The sequence below is a fragment of the Balearica regulorum genome, chromosome 1 (assembly GCF_011004875.1).
Source record: "Balearica regulorum gibbericeps isolate bBalReg1 chromosome 1, bBalReg1.pri, whole genome shotgun sequence".
Classification (NCBI taxonomy): domain Eukaryota; kingdom Metazoa; phylum Chordata; class Aves; order Gruiformes; family Gruidae; genus Balearica; species Balearica regulorum.
The window spans coordinates 57,273,002-57,293,609 of record NC_046184.1 but is presented as its reverse complement, the minus strand read 5'-3'; the positions used below and the strand labels follow the sequence as shown (position 1 = coordinate 57,293,609).

Here is a 20,608-nt window from a genome sequence, read left to right as displayed (position 1 = left end):
TTTCTCCTTGGCGCCGGCGTCCCGCGGGCCTGCCCCTCACGGGCTGAACACCGTGGGCTCGCGTAGCGAGCAGGCGTAGGCGGCGGAAGGGCTTTCTGTCAGGAGCCCAGGGCCTGAGGGGGCGGCGGGACCCTTTACCGACCCCGGGAGCTGCCGGCACGCCGGGCCCCCGACGCCCGGGCTGCTCGGTGACAGCCGTCACCTCAACGGAGCGCCCGGTCGCAACAGCCGGGCCCACCGCTTGAAGGGACACCCGGCACACTCCTTCCTCGTTCCATTGGCTTACACAACTGTCCGTGAAAAATCTCCTCTTTCTCATTGGCTAGCCGGAGAGTACCCCACCCATCAGGGCGGGCCCTGTCCATCTGTGGCAGCGGCTTAGTCCCACCCAATCGTTCGAGTCTTCTTATCTGATTGGCTTTTAGGGTTGTTTGTAACAAGGACCGGCTCTCCTATTGGGTAGGAAGCACCAGACACGTCTAGTGGGCTCTCTTGTGTGTGTATATATAGAAAACAAGTCGAGCTGGCAGTGGTTCTCCCATTGGCTTCGCGCGCTTGGCAGGGGCGTGGCCCTCCCTCATGAATAACAACTAGACCGCCCGCCATCGTCATGGCTACAGGTTAATTGCCCCGTTCCTCCGCCGGTGATTGGCTGGCACCACCTTGGCGGGCCGGGGGCGGGGCCGCCGCGCCTCCCGGGACGGAGGGGCGGGCGCGGGGAGGGGGTGGGGCAGGAGGGCCGGGGCAGGGAAGATGGCGGCGGCGGAGCGGAGCCGATCCCCGATGGGGGGCTCCCCGGTACCGGCCTGTATGTTCGCCCCGGAGCCCGGCTCCCCGAGTGGGGGGCCTCGCGCAGCGGCGGTCGCCTGTCCCCTCCGCGCCGCCTTCGATGCTGAGGACGGTGAGGCGCTCAACGGCGAGCCTGAGATCGACCTCACCAGTAAGGTAGGCCCGGCGGGGGGGCGGGCGGCGGCGAGCGCCATCACCCCGCCGGGCCCCGCGCTGCCCTCTCCCCCCGCGGCCGCCTTGCCTGTGGTGCTGCCCGGTCCAGCCGGAGCGCGGCGGCCCGACAGCTGGGGCCAGCCCGACAAGCCGGGGCCAGTCCCTCTCCTCGCCGCTCCCCTCACCTCAGGAAAGCGAGGGGCTGGGGGGGCCGCCTGCATCAGCCAGGGTGGGGGTGTCAGCCCGGGGCTTCCCCGCGGGCTGGAGTTGGGCCCCGGGGGGGTTCTCTCTCGCCTCAACAGCACCCGGCCGGGAGCGCAGGGCCGGGCGGCGGAGCCCACCGTGCCGAGGGGAAGCGGCCGGGTGAAGCGCAGTAAAGTTGAGCTGTGAAGAGCTAAGAGCAAGCTGTGCCCCGGCCGGGAAAGGAGGGTGCTGGCTGGCTTGTCTGCCCTGCTCCGTCCCCTCCTCGGTTCCCCGGGGAAGAGCCGGCAGCGGGTGTTGCATCCTCTCAGCAAGCGCAGGGTCTGAAGCTGACAGCCGCTTTCATGTCTCACTAACGTTTTTCCTCTGTGCTGGTTCTCTGTAGTTATCTCTGCTGCCAGTCGTACTAGTTCCCGGGACTTTCTTCACAATCTTAAAAGCAGGTCAGAGCTCATAACTTTTGAACATAAGGGCTCAGCGACAAGGGTGCCTTGCTCTTGCAAACCGGGTTAAGTCAACACAGAAAGGTTTGTTCACCTTGTGCAGTTCCTTTCTAGGATCCAAGTGATAAAACTGTGTGGTGATCTTACTTCTGTCTGAATCCATTCTCACTTCCATCTTGCAGGACGGTACATTGTAGTAATACGTGCATGCCAGAGCCTGCCACAGACTACGTTAGCTGCCTTTCCACAGTCTTCTATTTTTTCCCAATTGGCTGATCTCTTTAACTGTATACCTTTTGCTGCCAAGGGTTTGATATATCATGATGACATCTCCTGCTCTAAAGTCTTCCGAAAACTTAATTCGGTCCATTTGTAGTTATGTGATCCAGAAGTCAGCATAGCTGGTGTTTCCTCCTGTTCTCTTGCCATCCCTCCTCTTCGTGCTTCCAGCTGGAGCTGTTCCAAAGTCCTGGATTTTCTTGCCCTCTGTGGAGAAATGAAGAGAGAGGAGTTGTGGTGTGTGGATGTGGAAATGTTTGGTTTTGAGGGGATGACCGGATATTTTACAATGTGGTGCTGTATTAAAACGAATGTTATGAAGATGTCTTATAAGAAAGTAAAGAACAGAAATCAAATCTGCAGTATCTATTGAGCCACCTGTTCATGTCTTAGTGAGCTGGACAAGATTTTGATGCAGGATGCCAATATCGATCTGTGCTTTGTCTTGGACGTGGCTGATGTAGAAGAGTGCGCAGGAGGACACTGAGAGCTGAGCTGTGTCACTGATTCTTGACAGCCAGGAACCTGACCAAAAATCTGACGAAGAAAGAGGAATGCTTTCTCCCACAACCTCCATTTGTGTTGTCAGCCTGTCTTCCATTCCTAGAAACCTGCAGGCGCTATGGAGGCAATAGGTAAGCATTTTTTTTTAACCTTTATTACAAGTTACTTTTCCATACAGCAGTGTACCCCTTCTCTCTTTTCCCTAGACCTTTCATTCATCCCCATCTTGGACAAGAGCTAAGACTATGAGCTCTCCAAGATAGTCTCCCGCTTTGTGCTCAAAACAGCAATCACATATGGTGAGAATGCAGTAGCTAACCTGTCCCCCCTGCCCCTGATCCCCCCATCTTTTCTGTCTTCCCAGTTGAATTGCTGCCCTCCAATTCCTGCTTAAAATGGTGATTCCCACTGCAGTCAGTTTGTTTGCTAATTGCTACTTCTGTCCCAGTCCGACCCACTCCCTTGCTGTGTTACATACTTTTTTCCCAGCCCTTCCCCAGTGTGTTTGTTGTAAGGTGTGCTCTTTTTAGAGAGGAACACTTTGGTATTCAGTTATCAAGTGCACCTTGCTAGCTGGTCAAGCAAACAGTTCCATTCATCAGCACAAATTCATTATCGTGTCGATCTTTATGGGTGTTTGTTTTCCCTTCAGTACTAACACACTGCAGTAGTAATCATCTTTCAGGTCAAAACCATATCACACAAGGCTGTTAGTGAAGCTGATGCTTATATTAGATTACATTGACAACAGAACATTAATAGCACTTGAACTATGTATGTCCACGAGAAATAGAAAGCAAAATATGACATTACAGAAGGTGCTTTTCCCCTGACTTCCCAGTGGCTGGTTGTGGCCTTCCAACCGTGCAAGATGTCAGGCTGTGTTATTCCAATAAAGAGCAGCACTACATACCACATAGTATTTGGCTTGCCCTTAATCTTTACAGTTTGTCCGCCTCATGGATATGGGATCCCTCTTTTGTAAGGACTGCCTGTAGTAGTGCTGATACAACCTTAGCTCAATCTCACTGGTGTCTTGAAATTGCTGTTAATTAACACTTGAGCCTCTTGCTTGCTGTTGGGCAGTGCAGAATGGCACAGTCCAACTTGTCCCCCTGGAATAAGCTCAGACAGCTGTAGATATTACAGCTAATCCCAAAACCAATCAGAGGAAAGGTGGGAAAAGCCACCTCTCCCGAGACTGGGAAGGGACTTTAGAGATGGCATCTCAAACTTGAGAGATGTATTTTCTTCTGCTGTCACAAGAATAAAACAATAACTGGTTGTTACTTTTTTGCCCTATAGGAAATCTGAGGTTGCTAGACTCACATGGCTCCTACTGTTAACTGCTCAATGCCTGGCAAAGTGGAAAGAACAAAAGTGAAAATTTTTGACTTTGTGAAAAACCTCTGAAAAACAAGAATACGTAGTGCAAGCATGGAGGGGATTGCACAAAAGGTGAAAAGCAAAAAAAGCAGAGAGGCCGAGATGGAGGGCCTCTCTCCAACCGAGGAAATGGCAAAGAACAGGCTCCCTCTGTCCAGGAAGCTAGTTAAAGGGATCTTCAAAACAGCAAGTAAAGTCTTGCAGTGACCTAGGAAACTGCAGAACTGGCTGGGGGCTGCAGGCTGCTGAAGCAGCCATTAGAAATACTGAACGGCATCAGAACATGTGATCTGTGAAAGCTGCTACTTGTTCTACACATCCTTATCTTGATGTCCCGCTATATCACATCAGCAGTAAGCTTCATCGGCCCCAGGGTAGGCTTGGGAGGCAGTCTGCCACTGGAATACCCTTCAGCAGCACCTTTGCATGGCAGTGAAAGCAGCAGGGTGGGGGAACAGTGTTTTGAGCTGATGCGTGTGAGTACTATGATGTTTGACCCCCCCCCAGCCCTCCTGCCTGGCACCGAGAAGAAAGACTGCAGCGAGCAGCTCAGCTGAAATGTCCCCTGGTACTTTAGACAACGCCCTGCCCGCTCACTGCTGAAGCTTTTGAACTCGTAGAAAAATGAAGCTGGTCATGAGACTTGAAGAAACTGAAGTTAGTGTGCCTCTACACTGGTGGCCCCTGTTATTTTATTGATCTTTATAAGTATAACAGTGTGTTTAAGAGATCTTCCTGACTCCTGATGTGTGCTGGTGCATTAGCCTAAACAGTGAGCCTGTCTGCTGTGCTTCCAGGAATTCCTGAAAGTGCTCGCTGGGCAAAACAAGCCCTACACATCAACACACAGCCTTCCATTCCTGTCCTGATCAAGCCTCTAAACAGTTGCTGATTTCCCTCTCATTTACAAGCAGTGGTCTCCTTTAAGAAGAAAACAAAACCAAAAGAACAACTTATAAAGGCAAAACTTAATCCTTTGTAGCACAACATAGAAAGACTATGTAGCCTTCCAGATCAGAGTGCTTTGCTACCCTTTGCAGACTATGGCAATTAGGTCAAAGCCTTAGGGCACACATCTGAAGTAGGCATATGAAGGTGATTGTGTCTCTCTCGTAGCTGTCTGGCCCTTACAGACACATACATGCTCTGTGTGACCCTTAATGTTTGAGGAAAGTGTTGCTTTGGCTGCCTTAAACCTTCTAACCAGCACTTGTTGTCTGTGCTTCAGTTTTCCGGGTGCGTGCATCGCTGTAGTTTTGAAAGCTGCTTAAGCATTAGTGTGGGCTTTTTGGTACCTTTATGCTCTGGATTTCTAATCAAGGTCTTAATCACCTATGTAGTAGTAGTAGGTGGTAAAGGTAATGCACGTTTTGTTAGCTGTGCTAGCAAGTCAGGCTGTGTTAGTAGAGAGTGTTGGGCAGGCTTGAAGATGTAATCGTTGTGAACTGACATAAATCATATGTTTTAGGCAAATCAAGCACAGATTTCAGGCTGGCTTTAGTGCATAATGAAGGGAACTACATCTTTCTGGGCATGATTTTGGCATGTGTATGTAAGGACAGCTAGTGGAGGTATGGATTTCACTGAGTGTTGTGATGTGGCACAGGCGTGCCTAACCATAGTGCTATCAGTAGGTGATAGCCTTTACAACTCATACTAAAAGTAACTTTTTAACAGCAATGCATATCTCAACAGCTCTTGAGCCATTGTGCCAGGATACTCAGCCGCCAACAGATTTGTAATCACAGAGGCAGCTAGAGAGCAGGTCACCAGTCCTGAATGGGTGATGGTCTCCTTGGTCTGCCATGCCACCATTGTGGCCATGCTGTGCGAGTGTCTTCACCTGTACTGTATGAGCAACACAGGTTTTTGCCAGAAATGGTGCTGCACCATTCTGTTGTATGGAAAATCCTTCCTGAAGCACTGTCTTGTTGTCCTCATTTTCTGCTTTGTTTCTGTCTACTTTTTCTTTCTCTTGATGCCTCTGCAGGGAAGGGCAAAGGAAGTTGTGGTTGTTGCAATAACTGCAGTCAAAGCTTGTTGGTAACACAGCTGCTGGCTTGCAAAACTGCAGCTCTCCACTGGTGAAACGTCCGAATATGCTCATACAAATTGCTTTGTATGTCTGCCTCTCAGAACTGTAGTGTAAAGTACCTAAAGTTTTGTTAGGAGTTTGAAAATAATGCTTATTCTTGTTCTCTCCTTCCCCTCTACCCCCTCAGAACACAAAAGGGGATATCAAGTATGTGAAAGACTTAGGAGATGCTCTAGGTTTTGATGCCTAGGTGTGCTCTGCAGTGAGGTCTGGCTGGCTTCCTCTGGCTGGCTGTCACGCTTTGTGGGGAGCAGCAGCACTCTGTGAAGTGGAGTCTGTGGAATACCCAGCTAAGGAATTTCTTTGGAGAAAATATCTGCTCCCCTTTCTGTTTTCCTTGCATGGAAACATGTATTACACAGAAGTAGAAGTGGTGTGTTCACTTAAATGTGGCTTTTAAACATTGGTTACCTCAAAATGAGGTGCTTGGTATTCTTATTTGCTTTGAAGTATATCTTCCAACATAAATGAACTCTGAGCTCAGACAAATAACCTTGTGCAGTGTCACAAGGAAATAGCTGTCAGTGAAGCTGTTTTTAAAAAAAAACCAAAACAACCCCCAAACCAAACCACTAGAAAGTGGTCCTTGAAAAAGAACCCTTCTCTTTCAATAAAGCACATGGATTGATTTTCCTTATAACTGAAGCTGGTTTTCAAATTGTTTGCTTGACATCTGCAAATGGATATTTAATCTTTTTTCCAGCTTGTGATGGTGAGTCCAACTTCAGAGCAGTATGACAGTTTGCTCCGGCAGATGTCAGAGAGAATTGATGAGGGATGTGGGGAGACCATCTATGTCATTGGTCAAGGATCAGGTGAGTATAGCTTCCTCAGGAAAACAACAATTAAAATTATAACAACAATTAAAATTATAGGAAAAACCTAATTCATCTAACGGGGTTGCTGCTGAAGGTAGTACTTACTCCTCCAGACTAACTTGGAAACCTCCATAAAGTATAGCAGAACATGTGGGACAGATTATTTTATTTTATTCCTGCCAGCAACTGTCTTATGTAGTAGAGCTAAACATATTTTTTGTATAAAATCATACAAGTTCTTTTTGGAAATAAGGCATAAGTTGTCTGGGCACACTAGGAAAAGACAAAGGATCTGAAATTATAACAACAGTTTTGGTGCAGATGTCCTTAATGTCTGATGGAGATCTTGTTCTGTCTGGTTTTGTTCACTTCTCCATTGTAAATAACAATATTTTTACCCTACAGGAATGTATTGGAGATACTTCAGATAGCCAAAATATATGCTGTTGGCTTTCTTTGATAGTGAGCGTCTGTACTATGGAGAGAAGGGTTTTCCTTTTCTCAGCATGAGGCCTTTATTGTCACATTAACTCAGGTGTGACTGCAGTCATTTGCCTTTGCAGATTTTAGCAGTTAGCGTGGGTTACCTTTTTGTTCTTTTTCACAGTTTGAATATTTGCATCTGATGCTGGTAAAATAATATTGAACATGGCCTTGCTTTGAAATTGAAATTTCTTTTTCGACTACAAAAAATTGTCTATGGCTATCATAAGGCTAAAGGCATGTTTCAAATATAGTAGATACCTGCTGGATATCAAGTTGTTATGATGAGACGTTCTGCTAGTTCCTGCATTTGAGGAATAATACAAAACCCATGTCGTCAGTGCCAGGGTTGGCTGAGATAATGGAGGGAGAGAATTGTGTTACCTCAGAACTGTGTGCTTTTTGGGTTTTCTTGGTATCTTGCAAAGCAGCCGACATAGAATAGAAGCCAGGATTAGATGACCAGTTGGCATGCAGCCAGTGTCACACGGATAATGCTCTCGTGTCCAAGCAAGCTTCCCATGTCTAGTCTGGATCCTTGGTGTTTGGGATAACCACATCTGCAGCGGGGATCTAGCTAGTTGGGCTACTAACTGCTTTCTCTTCTAGGATACCTTGTGAGGGTGTTAACTGGTGGTTGTTGCAATGATGTAATTAGAAGTAGGCATTTGTCTCTTGAAAATATGAGCTAAAACTTGTGACTCGATTCCAGATTACTGTATAGTTGAGGAAGATAGGGATCTTTTCTGTAAATTGGAAACAATAGTGAACTGAAAATAAATCCTGATCTCCCTGCCGCCATCCCTCCTTCTCATTCAGTTTGAGTGTCTATGATTTTGATCATCATGGATACCCAACTCAGATGACTGAGTGAAGACTGCCAGGTGGGTCACTGCTTCATCAGTAGTGACACTTCCCTTTCTCCCTTGCCTCTTATCCTCTCCTATCCTCTACTTCTCATTCCCCTTTTTTTGACCCAGGACCCCAGCTGTGGTGCTTTTTTTTGTTTTCCCCACCATCTCAACAGCTTCTCTGCCAGCTTATGAGCTAGGTTGGAAGTCACCCAGCAACTCTACTTGTTGTAGAGCTGTGCAGTAGTTAAAATGCTGATTAGTTCATGCAAACTGCAGTTACTGCTTACCGGCTGATGAGTCAGCCATGCATATGAATGCGCAAACAGCAATAGCTTTGGTCACCCAGGTGCTGTGTGGCTCTCCACCTTTGTTTGTTATTTATTTTTTTTTTTTTTTTTACCCACAGAGGAACCTGGGTTAGGAGATAAGCTGAGAGCTGCGGTGCCCTTTAAACTGTCTAGATGGTTGCCACTGGTTTGCTCTGACTGTCAGCTCTTTGCTTGGGTGGGCTGTTCAGAGGCAGCAGTGCCTCCTTGTTTTTTTCTGGCCTCATGTGCTGTCAGCATTTCTTTCAAGTGCCAGGATGAAGTCAGTGAGACATGCCAAAAACATTGTTTTAACTGGAGTACATGGGGGCTAAAGAAATTGCTGCGCAGGCCAGACTTGCAGAAAATGTGCACTTGGGATGTGGTTTTATAAAATAAGCTGATTGTTTAAATTGGTCCCATATTCACTGGTTAATTGTGATGATATTTCAGTCAGAGGTTTCCTTTTGTTAATGCTTTTCCCTTTATCGCAGTGCGAGAGGAGATGTTTTATTTGACTGAAGGAAGTTGTATGCAAAGTGCCTTCAGCACGTGGAGTAAGGGAATTAGACAGAAATGTGTCTTTCTTGCCAATCCCTTAGTACTGGCTTGTAGAAATTGTGAAGAAAACTCCTCTAGATGAAAGATGGTGCTTTTCTAGTATCTTTGAAGACTTAGAGTGAAGACCGTCCGTTTTTATTTTGGGCAAAGAGTGCTTATTCTTTTTACATGTCTGACATCTCCAGTCCACATATCAGTCCCAATCGGTGTGAAAGTCCCAGGCAGAATGACGTTGCTGCTGGCTGTTGCAAGGTGATGCTCACTGGCTGTCCTTTGTCTCCTCAACATCGCACTAGATGGGACTGAATACGGTCTGAGCGAGGCAGACATGGAAGCATCCTATGCCACGTTGAAGAGCATGGCAGAGCAGATCGAGGCAGATGTGATCCTCCTGCGGGAGCACCAGGAGGCAGGGGGCAAGGTGCGCGACTACCTCGTTCGGAAACGTGTGGGTGACAACGACTTCCTGGAGGTCAGGTGAGGAGCTGGGTGGAGACAGGGTTAGTCAGCAGCCCAGCTGCATTTTTACCGTGTGAGCCATCCGTGATGCTGAGCTAGCAACGCTGATTCGAGTCTGGGTGTTGTAGCTACCCAACAAAGGGAATTGAGCTTGACCACTCCTTGCTAATGAAATCACCTTTTTGTTGTTGTTGCTGTCTCTTTTGTGAACAAACTGTTTGTGGAAATTTGCCAGTGTTTAGCTGAGGGCTGTTGCTGTCTGGGTGACAGCTTCGCAGTTTGGGGATCTTTTGTGGGCTGGAATCCCAGTAGAAGAGATTCACATGTGCATGTGTGTCTGTATGCGTGTGCGTAAATGCACACTGCTGGAACACAATACTTTTGACTAAGGGCTCAATTCTATTCCAAGACTCTGGTGATCCAAGTCATCTTTTAATGGGTGTGTAATAGCTTGTGTAACATGACTTGAGAGTCTGCCCAGAACTGGATGGAATGGATTTCCAACATTTGCCAACAGCCATAATAGCTACCTGTATCAGAGACAAGGAAAGAGACTGCTGTAGGAGAGGGTTTTCCCCTAAAACGTTTTATTGTTGTTTGACCTTTTCCTTTTCTAGGAACAGCAATTTAAATTTATGTGCTCTCCCTAGCACCTGGTGCTATTGCAACATGAGGAATATGAGAAAGGCAGAGGTATTCTAGGGATTTAGTCTTTCTTTTCAATTGCCACAGTGTATATGTTGGATTGCAGAGACTAGGAGTTGGAAGAGAGATATTCTGTATGGTCTCAAGCAATGGCGTGTTCAGCTGACTCTGTTCTGGACACCAGTGGCATGTTTCCAGAGTCTTCCACGTCCCAGTCACCAGTGTCTGGGACCTCTGCTGTTAACTAATGACTATGAAAGAATCTCCGCTCTGCTTGTGAAGACCGAACATTTTTGAATCTCTGTTTGAAGCTAGTTATTTGCAGGAGCAGGGGTGTTTGGGGTTTTTTTGATTGCTTGTCTGTTTCTTCAGGTATCATATTTTACCAGGTTCCTTTTTCCTTTCCCCTCCAGGGTAGCAGTGGTTGGCAATGTGGACGCAGGAAAGAGCACATTACTGGGTGTCTTGACACATGGTGAACTAGACAATGGCCGAGGCTTTGCTCGGCAAAAGCTCTTCCGTCATAAGCATGAGATTGAGTCAGGCCGCACCAGCAGCGTGGGCAATGACATTCTGGGCTTTGACAGTGAGGGCAACGTGGTGAACAAGCCTGACAGCCACGGTGGCAGCTTGGAATGGACAAAGATCTGTGAGAAATCCACCAAGGTCATTACTTTCATTGACCTGGCTGGTCACGAAAAGTACCTGAAAACCACCGTCTTTGGCATGACCGGCCATTTACCTGACTTCTGCATGCTTATGGTAGGTAGCAAGAAAGATGTACAGTACCAGCAGGAGCAGGGCTGTTCACAGCTTGAACAACCTCAACTTCTTTCCTATTGCAAAGTCCCTGTGGGGTTGTGGAGGGACGCAGCATCTCCTAGAGGTAGAGAGCAGAAGCCACTGTGGGTATCTCACCAGGATCCTGAGGCAAGTGCCCCAGTTCTGTCAGTCCTGGACAAGCCCGAGGTGTGTGATTCTTGAAAACGGAAAGATTTCTAAATTCTAGAAAACCTTGTTAAAACTGAGGAGAAATGAGTCCTTAGCCAGTGTCCAACAGCATTTGAAATGAGCTGGGTCTGCTGATACAGTCCAACGATGTATCTACAACCTATTCACAGCCTACTGCATGACTGACACAAGACCTTCTCTGTAACCCAGCTCACTGCAGGAGGAACATTTACAACCCTGTATCTTGTATCCCTGGTGTAGGTTGGCAGCAACGCTGGGATTGTTGGAATGACCAAGGAGCACTTGGGCCTGGCACTTGCACTTAACGTTCCTGTCTTTGTTGTGGTGACCAAGATCGACATGTGTCCTGCCAACATCCTGCAAGGTGAGTCCTACAAGCTCTCTCCAGGGCTGTTTCTTACCTCTGTATGTGCTGTTGTCCTCTGCTTGGGTTGAGGAATGACTCCTGGAGGAAAGCTGCATTGTCTAGTTTTGACTGCATCTTTAACACCTTCCAGAAATCTATCCTTTTTCCTCGCCCGTTTTGCTAGCAGGTCACTCGTAGTCACCATCTCAAAATTACCTGAGTTGGGGAACTCCGGGGGGCAACCCAAAAGTGTTAGCTACAGGGTTTTGCTTAATTGAGCTCTAAGGGGAGAAGCAAACAGTTGTGGTTGTGGCTTAGCTTTCTCTCTGGGTATTTAAACCTGGAAGTTTTCTCAAAAGCTGCGTTCCTCTTTGCCCACAGTTTGAGTGTGATCTTAAGCTGTGATCAAACTTGTTTTCCGGCAGCCGTTAGGTTAAGGGGCAGCTGCTTGTTACATCCTGCTCACCTGGGCGCTTCTCAGATACGTTGGGATAACTACAGCAGCTCCTCCCTCTGAACAACCAAGGAACACTTAATAAATCATGGTTCAAAGCAGCTGCATATGTGGGCTATGGTAGCAGGACTGGAATAGTCACAAGCAGGGATGGCAGTGAGCAGCAGGGGCTAGTGAATTTTTTGCTCAGCAGCAGTTAAAGCAGCACCTCTAACCCCAGCAGTGTCCCTTTAAACTATGCTTGACATTTTTTCAGGCTGTGACCAACTCTCACCTTTAAAATTCTCTTGATGCATTTCTCACACCTTCAGGAACACACTGTGGTTAATTGGAGCAATGTTTTTTTCTATAATCAGTCCTAAGAATCAGGAAAGTGAATGCTCCCGGTGCTGTCTGTGGTTAGTTCATTATTGTAAGAATCCTCAATATGTCTCGGGTAAACAGACGCATGTGATCAGAAGATAATCTAAATGTCTCTGTAGTAGATGTTTGGCAAATAAATGTAAGGCCTGACCATAAGATAATAACTGGGAAGGAAGGAGAATGTTTGGTTCAGGGTGAGGAGAGAAGAGCTGCTCTTGGGAGAAGCCACTCCTGTGTCATGTTCTGTTTAAATTAAATAGACACAAGATTTGGCTCAAGTGTATCTGTGAAGAGCAGATGGCATGATTAGATGTTTGTGTTTCTGTATCCAAAACATTACTTTCCCATAGGCAATCATTTGTTCACAAAAACCATCTAATTGGATGACAATTGTAGAATATAAATGATTTGCTCTTTTAAGCCCTTACTAGCCTTTTTTTTTTTTTTTTTTTCCTCCTCATTTATTGTAAGGCACTTTGCAGGAGGCTGATGCTACTGCATCAGGTAATGCCCCTGCTGGCTGATAGATATGAGGCTTAGAAAATAAAGAGAGGCAAAAGGTCAAAGTTGGGAGCCATGAGATTTGTTCCAAACTATTTATTTCTGGATCTGGTCTACCTACGCTGTCCTAGTCTGTGATGGTGATCTTTACCTCTTTCATGCTTTTCTAACCTTCTAGGGCAGGTTGATTGCCAGGGAAAGTGTGTCGAGGTTTGTTTGGTCAAAATTGGTTTCTAATTCACATATTCTCAAACATTTCAATTCCTGAGTGCTGCTTGTTTTCATTGAATTCAATATGAAAAATCCTTTAAAGGAAGAGGAAATACCTTGTAACTGCTTAAAGCTACTTAATAGACAGCTATAAAATGCCTACTTCACAGCATTGCACTTGCAGATGCAAACGCGTGTGTCTGTTCATATGTGGTGTCGCTTGGCAGCAGGCTAACTGGCATGAAATGGAAGATGGAATGGCTCCTACGTCCCACCTGGGCTGCAGCAAACTTAGTCTCACTCGCGCACCTTTAGCCATCTTCTCCTGTCTTATTTGTGGCAAGAGCACCAGTCTCCCTTCGGGAAGAGACCCCACAAAGGCGATTTGTAAAGACGGGAGATGCTGCCCTAACAATATTCATTTCACCCTTTAAGAAACCCTGAAGCTGTTACAGCGACTGCTGAAGTCCCCAGGGTGCAGGAAGATTCCCGTGCTGGTTCAGAGCAAGGATGATGTCATTGTAACAGCCTCCAACTTCAGCTCAGAGAGGTAACGGGAGTAGAGGAGAGTCGTTTCTCTTTCGATCCTATTTGGAGACTGGGTGAGAAGAATTCAGAGAGTCCCATTGTCTAGATGTGTGAAGGTTGCATCTGCCATGTGGTGTAGTGATTCCATAAGAATGTGTTGGTTCTGAGACTGACCTGCTTGTGTTCCCCTCTGAGACAGAAATGAGAGGCTGCTTCTGGGCAGTCTGCAGAAGATGGCAGGGTATTCGCCTTCCTTCAGTCCTGGAACCTTACACCCATTCCTGAATGTCATTAGAAGGCAGAGGCAATGTTGCAGGTTTTCAAACACGGGGTGTTGTGCGTCTGACTGCTTGCCAGGCTCTCCCTTCCTAGCACTGTGTATTGAATTCAGTCCCAAGATTTTGGATGTCTCCCTACATGTGGAATTCCAGGCAGGGAGGTGAACTAACTCCACTTTCATCAATTTTCCTTTACAGGATGTGCCCCATTTTCCAGATTTCAAATGTCACTGGGGAGAACCTAGATTTGCTGAAGATGTTTCTTAATCTCTTGTCTCCACGGACCAGTTACAGGGAAGAAGAGCCAGCAGAATTCCAGATAGATGATACTTACTCTGTCCCGGTAAGGGGCCTGGTATATGGAAGAATTTTTTGCTCCCTCTTTCAGGTTGATGAAGGCATCTTCCCTGGAAGAGGGGACTTGTAGAGCTCTTTTGCTAGTGTGCTCAAGCAACCCCAATTACTGTTTTTTTCTTTTTTGGCATAGGGCGTAGGAACCGTTGTGTCTGGGACAACACTGAGAGGCTTAATCAAGCTAAATGACACCCTGCTGCTGGGGCCAGATCCCCTTGGCAACTTCCTACCTATTGCTGTCAAGTCCATCCACCGCAAGAGAATGCCCGTCAAAGAAGTGCGGGGAGGCCAGACTGCCTCCTTTGCCTTGAAAAAGGTGAGATGATCTGCTCTAGACTTCCAGAACAGGAACCACCCTCATAATTTTACAGTTAGCTGCAATCAGACCGCTTCTGCAAACCTCAGCTGCCTCATTTCATAGCACGTTAAAATCCTATAGAATCTCTGTGGGTCCTACGTCCCGGTTGCTCCACCTGACAGTTGCTAGGTAATAGTGGGGCCCAAGGTCATGAGGAATAGCGTTGGAGATGTGTAACAAAGCGGAGGCATTGCAAGAAAAGTCTCCTCTTGTGCTGCAACTGCATTAGTGTCCTAGGCAGGATATTTACGCTATCCCTCTCAATATGTAGGACCAGCTGCATGATTTGGGGTTTAAAAATGAGCAAAATTTTAATGTGATTCCTCTGGTGAAAGGTTCTTGTTGATAGAAGCTCTGCTGATTTTAAGGGGATATAGTTTAAGGTATACCAAACTTCATGTGTTCAGTCTTACCATTTCGTGTTAACAGACATCATGCTTTTGGAGAGATCATCTGCTTGGGTAATGTGCAACCAGGATGCATGTTTTGCTTTTAAAGGATCAGTGAGTTAAAACTTCTGTGTCAGTGTCCATTGTTCCCAGCACTCTCACTAAAGCTTCCTTTGAAACTTCAGTTGAACTTGATTTCTGCAGCCTTTGCATAATATCATTACATACTGCTAAACAGCTTTGGCTTTGCCTTTTGGTGAGCACGAGTTGTTATCTGTGAAATCCCTTAGGATCCTTCTGGATGCAGTCAGCCAGAGAAGCAAATTTCTTCCCTGGAGAATCACACTAAGGTTTTTTGTGTCTCCGCTTTTCAGATTAAGCGTTCTTCCATCCGGAAAGGCATGGTAATGGTGTCGCCCCGCCTGAATCCACAAGCATCGTGGGAGTTTGAAGCAGAGATTCTGGTGCTCCATCACCCCACCACCATCAGCCCACGATATCAGGCCATGGGTATGTCTCAGTGTTGTCTCACCTTTGTTTCCCAGTTTATATCAGCTCTATCCTGGGATTATTTTTCTCCTGATGGCTCTGTCAGCCTGAATATAAGCCATAGTTGCTGCTTTGACCTTTCCCAGCAATGCATTAGAGAGAGAGGAGGGAGCTGACAGAGTGGCAAAGGCTGTAGGTAAAAAGAAGATGCGAGACTCCAAGTATGCTTGGAGCCAGATCTCCATGGTGCAAAGATTCTTCAGCTTCAAATGCTGACCGAGAGACTCGTTTTAAGTCCTGCCCTCTAGCCTGGCTGCTTGGCACGTAGGATTCTGTTGAGGATGCTTCAGGGAAGTCTCCATTTGAGGGCAATTGTTCTAGCTTATGTGTGTTTTCTTTTTGAGGACTGAACAAAGGCAGCCGTTAGACCCCTATAGTCTCTGGAACACAGTGGATTTTTATATTTCCAGCTCAGTGCTGTTAGCTGTTGGGTAGCAAGAACTGCCTTAGATGTCTGTCTGAAGCTTATTCTGCTAATGATACTGGCTGTTGAAAGCCTTTGTGCATTACATTCACAGTGCATTGTGGCAGCATCCGTCAGACGGCCACAATTCTCAGCATGGACAAGGACTGCCTGCGGACGGGGGACAAAGCCACAGTGCACTTTCGCTTCATTAAAACCCCGGAATATTTGCATATAGACCAGCGCCTGGTCTTCCGTGAAGGCCGCACCAAAGCTGTGGGTACCATCACTAAGGTAAAGGCTGAAGAGTCCAACTTTTTTTTGCCCATTAGCTACTTTTGGCGCTGAGAAGCCAGCAGGAGAATGTGGATAGCTCTGGAAAATTGAAGGAAGAGACTGTCCTTCAATCACAAACATCAGCCCTGACATGGGTTGCACATGACTAATGTGCTTTGTGTGCTGGGTCTTAGCTGGTGTGAATGAGGGAGTGTGAAAGCAGCCTAGATTTCTTTGAACAGCTGCATTCTTCTCCCAATGGCTATTGGTATCAATTGTCTCAAAACTTTTTGTTAAAAAGCAGCATTGAACCTTGCCATATTGGCCTAGCTATTTTAATGCTGATTTTGGTCTCTACCTCTGTAATTTGCAGTTACTCCAGACCACCAACAACTCGCCAATGAACTCCAAGCCACAGCAGATCAAGATGCAGTCAACCAAGAAGGGAACTGTTACGAAACGAGAGGATGGCGTTCCCCCAGCTGGGACGGCAGCTGGAGGCCCACCAGCTGGGGACGAGGCCCCCTCAACAGCTGCAGCGCCACTGACACCTACTGCCCTGCAACCATTGGTAAGTGAGGAAAATACCATGTCTGTCCTCGCTGTTTGCATCCTGGTTTCATCTGTTGGAGGAAGGGCACTCTAAACCACAAGCGTTATCCCCTCATACCCTTGAGCTCACCTTGGGATTCAATGTGCAACAGAAACAAATAGAAATATAAGTAGTCTCACAGCAGAAATCAGAATTCTTTGACTGGATGACTCCTCATGGCTGACCTTTCATCAGCTGGCAGCTTGGGGTGCTGGGACAGTTCAGGTTAGGCTTCAGGAAGTGTCTAGTCTAACCTCCTGCTCTAAGTAGGATTTGCTGTGAGGTCAGACCAGGTTGCTCAGGGTTTTATCCAGTCATGTCTTGAAAACCTCCAAGGAGGAAGACTGCACAACCTCCCTTGGCAACCTGTTTCACTACTTGACTATGCTCACGGTGAAGAAGTGTCTCCATGTACTCCATAGCTGCACTACTGAAGCGTCTGACAACCAGTCACAGAATGGGTCTCTGCTGTCTGAATGAGAGGTAGAACATCCCTACACTAGAGAAATTACAACCTAAGTAGTAGTATCAGATACAGGTCTGTCAAGGAGGGAGGATGGAGATGTCCAAGGAGGAAGAAAGGCTCCTCTCTTTCAGGAGAAATTTATCCAGGTTGTTTTGTTGGTTAGGACTTCTCAGCTCAGCTTGTCCAAGAAGGATACCTGGCCTTTCTGTTCTGAAAGGAATGGAAATTCGATTCTAACTGCGGGCTTTGGGAGCTATTTATCAGCTTTATTCCATGAGTCTTCTCCTTTTAGTGTACTTATCTAGTAAGTGAAATGTTCGGGAACTTGACTCTGTCAAGAGACCTGGTTAGTGTTCCTCCTCTTAATTTTAGCTGCCTTAGTTGTCATTGGTCAAATCTCGCCCCCTTGAGCCAGGCTGGCTGCTGAAAGAGAGCCCTCTGGCAGGGCTTCTCTCCCTTTGCATGTGCCTGTGGCTTCCTACTGATCCCCTGTCTCCTCCTTGTCTTGTTGTAGCATCACTGTGGTTTTAAGTAGTGCTCCCAGCTTGCTCTTTGCTTCGTCCCTCCCCCTGAGAGTTTGTGTTGCTTTCGTTCTTGCTTACCTCTGCCTCTCTCTCCTTGCTGCTTGCCCTCAGCCTGCGCTGGATGAAGAGCCCCACATCCGTGAGGGCAATAAGGTATTTGGCCACTTTAAAATAGAACGGTGGGCTTACTGGCCTAAGGCTGGGAACAGAGTCAGGTTAGCAAGAGCGCCCTTTGGGGGGGCAGGGGGTTCTCCTTCCATTCTGCACAAAGCCTGAGGCCTCGATTTCCCATATGCCGAGCCCCGTGGCACCTGCTGACTCTCACGGCAATGAAGTGTTCAGAAAATTGGAAAATCAGGTCCTCCCCAGCTTGAAGGGCTGAACTTCATAGTGTATCTGTCTCTCCTCCTTCCTTCATGGTGTGTGTGTCTGCCTTATCTCCTTCCTGCAGTGCTAGGAAGCTGATCAGTCACAACTGCCCTCCTGCTGACTGGATGTGTGTGTAATCCATCTGAACTCCTGCTGTGTTGATGATATTCTGATTCAGAGGTCACTGCACACTGAAGTGTATCTTCTTGTATCTTGTTGCAGTCAAAAGTTGGAGGAGGAGGCCGGCGACGTGGAGGTCAGCGCCATAAAGTGAAGTCTCAGGGAGCCTGTGTGACTCCTGCTAGTGGCTGCTGAATTTCTTATTCCTCCTGCCTCCGAGGAATTCCTCCCCTTCCCTTCATTTCTTATCCAAAAGATCCAGAGCAGCTTAAACCAAAACCCATCCCAGCTGATTGGCTGCAGAAGAATCGTCCCTCCTCCCTGAAGAAAGTGATGGAGAGGAGCATAATTTATAAGCTAATGAAGGTGGTAAGACACACAGAACTGAATAACTGACACCTTCCTCCTCCCCCTATCGACACATTTTTGTACATCATGGGCTTAGTTTTTATTCTTATTAGTTTTTATTATATTTTGTGTGCATGAAGATGAGAGGAGAGTCTGGATAGAACTGCAAACAGCCAGTTAGCTGCCTCCCTCCTCCCTCACCCCATTCTGTCCACCGGACTTGCTGCTCTCCTCTTATTTGCTGTCTCAGATCCAGGGGTTATCAAACGCCTGAAATTTCAGACTTGCAAAGGTTAAAACACATTGCTTAGGATGGCTCCACAGGGCATTGGTTCCTCACCACTGTGGCCCCGTGCCAAATATGTTTCTGGATTCCCGCCATCTTAAACGATTTCTAAGTGGATTTAATTTAATGTTGTAGTGACTGAAGTTTGAAGGAGATGGTAAGAAAGTTTATTAGTTGGAGATCTAAGAGGTAAACGAATTGGAAAGCAGTTCTTGATGCTAAGTTGAGGAATCCTATACTAAATGTCCTTGTCAAATACATTGATAGCACTTAGGATTTTAATTAGAGACAGAATTAAATGGGCAGTCATTTGCCCATCCTGTTCCCCTTCCCATTGTGCTGATTCTCCTATTGTTCAGTGCACGTTGGAGCAAATCTAACCTGCCTCTCAAGGCTGCGGCAGCTCGATTGACAGTATTAAGAATATAGTGCGGGAACACTCGGTTCGTCCCTTGAGCCAGAGAAAGCCTTCTCACCTCGATGGACAGAGAGCACAGGTAGTCATATACCTGTGGAACAGAGACACCAGGCAAACATCGACCTCCCCTTGATTTTGTTTATTCCAAGATTTCCCAAATCTTTTCTGGAACTCGCTGGCCAAACTTTGCCATGGCTTCTCCCCTCTTGGCTGAAGAGGGCAATGATGAATTGGTACCAAACTTATAGAAGTGCTTTCAGATTTGGAAGTACGTGGTAATTTTTTTGACATTATTTTTTAAGATTGTATTTTTTTTAATGACAAATTCTGGCTTCTCCAGGAAGGCCCTGCAAGGACAGTCTATGAATTAACTCTACTATTACCATGTTTTTTAACTCTGGGTTGTTCAAGTGATCAATTCCCTGCTTATTTTGATCTCTTTTCTTCTAACCCTGCCTCTTTGCTTTGCTTCAGTGAGGACAAGAATTATCCTTGCTGGCTTCTGGTGAGCTGTGGGAGCGTGGTAGCATTTTGGGGGAGGGGGTGGCATCCTTAGCAAATCAGTGTTCTCCCCAGCAGGTGTGGTCAGCCTCGGTTTCTTTGAGGGCTTCCTCCTCCAATGAAGGACTTTTATTTTTAATTAGAGGGAGACTGAAAAGTTTCTGTCCCTCCTTAGTGGGTTGTTCCTGTTTCTCACTCTGTGGTACCTGTGTGGAGTTCATTCCAGTTCACCTTGCGATTCGAGGTAGGCTTTCAAGCAGGCTCAGGGAGGGGAGAGTGCGTCTCCTGATGCCAGCACCAGCACTCCAAGAGCATTAAGTGGCATGGGAGAGGTGAGGAACGTGGTTTGGAGACGAGGGTACTTTGCCTTAGAAGACTACAGTGGCCTGAGCGTGGGTGGAAGTGGGGAGGTCAGACAGTCCTTTCCAAGCTATGTGCCTAAATACCAGCACTCTCCTGGCAAGGGAGGAACTATAGGCGGCTACAACACTAATAGCACCCGCATTGTGAGGGGGTGTGAAGTGTGGCTAAGCAGGGCACGAGGGCCTGGTTCATTTTGTCTTCTGGCCCCATAGCAGCATCAGACTGCATCTGGTTTCACCGCCCTCCGCTTCCGAAGGGAGCGGGGAGCTCCAGGCGGTTTTCTCTTTCTCCATTCCTTGTGCTCCAAATGAAGGAGACTGCCAAGACTGGAAGAGGGTTTACTTCAGTTTGTACAAAGGAGGTGGTGTGAGCTCTCTTTTGTGACCAGCATTCAAAGATCACTCAGGCTGGTGTGATCTATAAAATAAATTTTAAAAAAGTTTGTTCCAAGTTAAAGTATGTCTTGTTGCTTTTTGTTCCTCTGGAAAACCAGCAGTTGCTGCTTTAACGCCAAAGCCAGACCAAGTGGGTTTGTTTACCACCACGCTCCTTTGCTGGCTACAAGAGGAGGCTGCGTTTGTAGTGACGGCAGCGGAGGGCATGCCATGTCGCAGGGCAGCTGCTGCTGAGCCACTGCGCCGGACGCTTTTTCTCTGCCTAAGATT

The 20,608-nt window shown here is 47.1% G+C and overlaps 1 protein-coding gene across 3 annotated transcripts; it reads left to right on the top strand.

The window, feature by feature from the left end:
* Positions 1–708: 708 nt before the first annotated feature.
* Positions 709–20,399, top strand: GTPBP1 (GTP binding protein 1). 3 transcript variants are annotated; one of them, XM_075752498.1, is made up of 14 exons: positions 817–945; positions 1,529–2,500; positions 3,675–4,850; positions 6,554–6,665; positions 9,168–9,348; positions 10,389–10,737; positions 11,188–11,311; positions 13,257–13,371; positions 13,826–13,970; positions 14,115–14,297; positions 15,103–15,238; positions 15,796–15,974; positions 16,330–16,527; positions 18,130–20,399. In XM_075752498.1, exons 3-14 carry the CDS (start codon positions 4,845–4,847, stop codon positions 18,220–18,222), a joined length of 1,821 nt encoding a protein of 606 aa, XP_075608613.1. In that variant the 5' UTR covers positions 817–945; positions 1,529–2,500; positions 3,675–4,844; the 3' UTR covers positions 18,223–20,399. The 3 variants fall into 3 exon arrangements, with proteins under 3 accessions (XP_075608604.1, XP_075608613.1, XP_075608623.1); XM_075752508.1 differs by lacking the exon at positions 3,675–4,850; XM_075752489.1 differs by lacking the exons at positions 1,529–2,500; positions 3,675–4,850 and having other exon boundaries at positions 709–945.
* Positions 20,400–20,608: the final 209 nt, after the last annotated feature.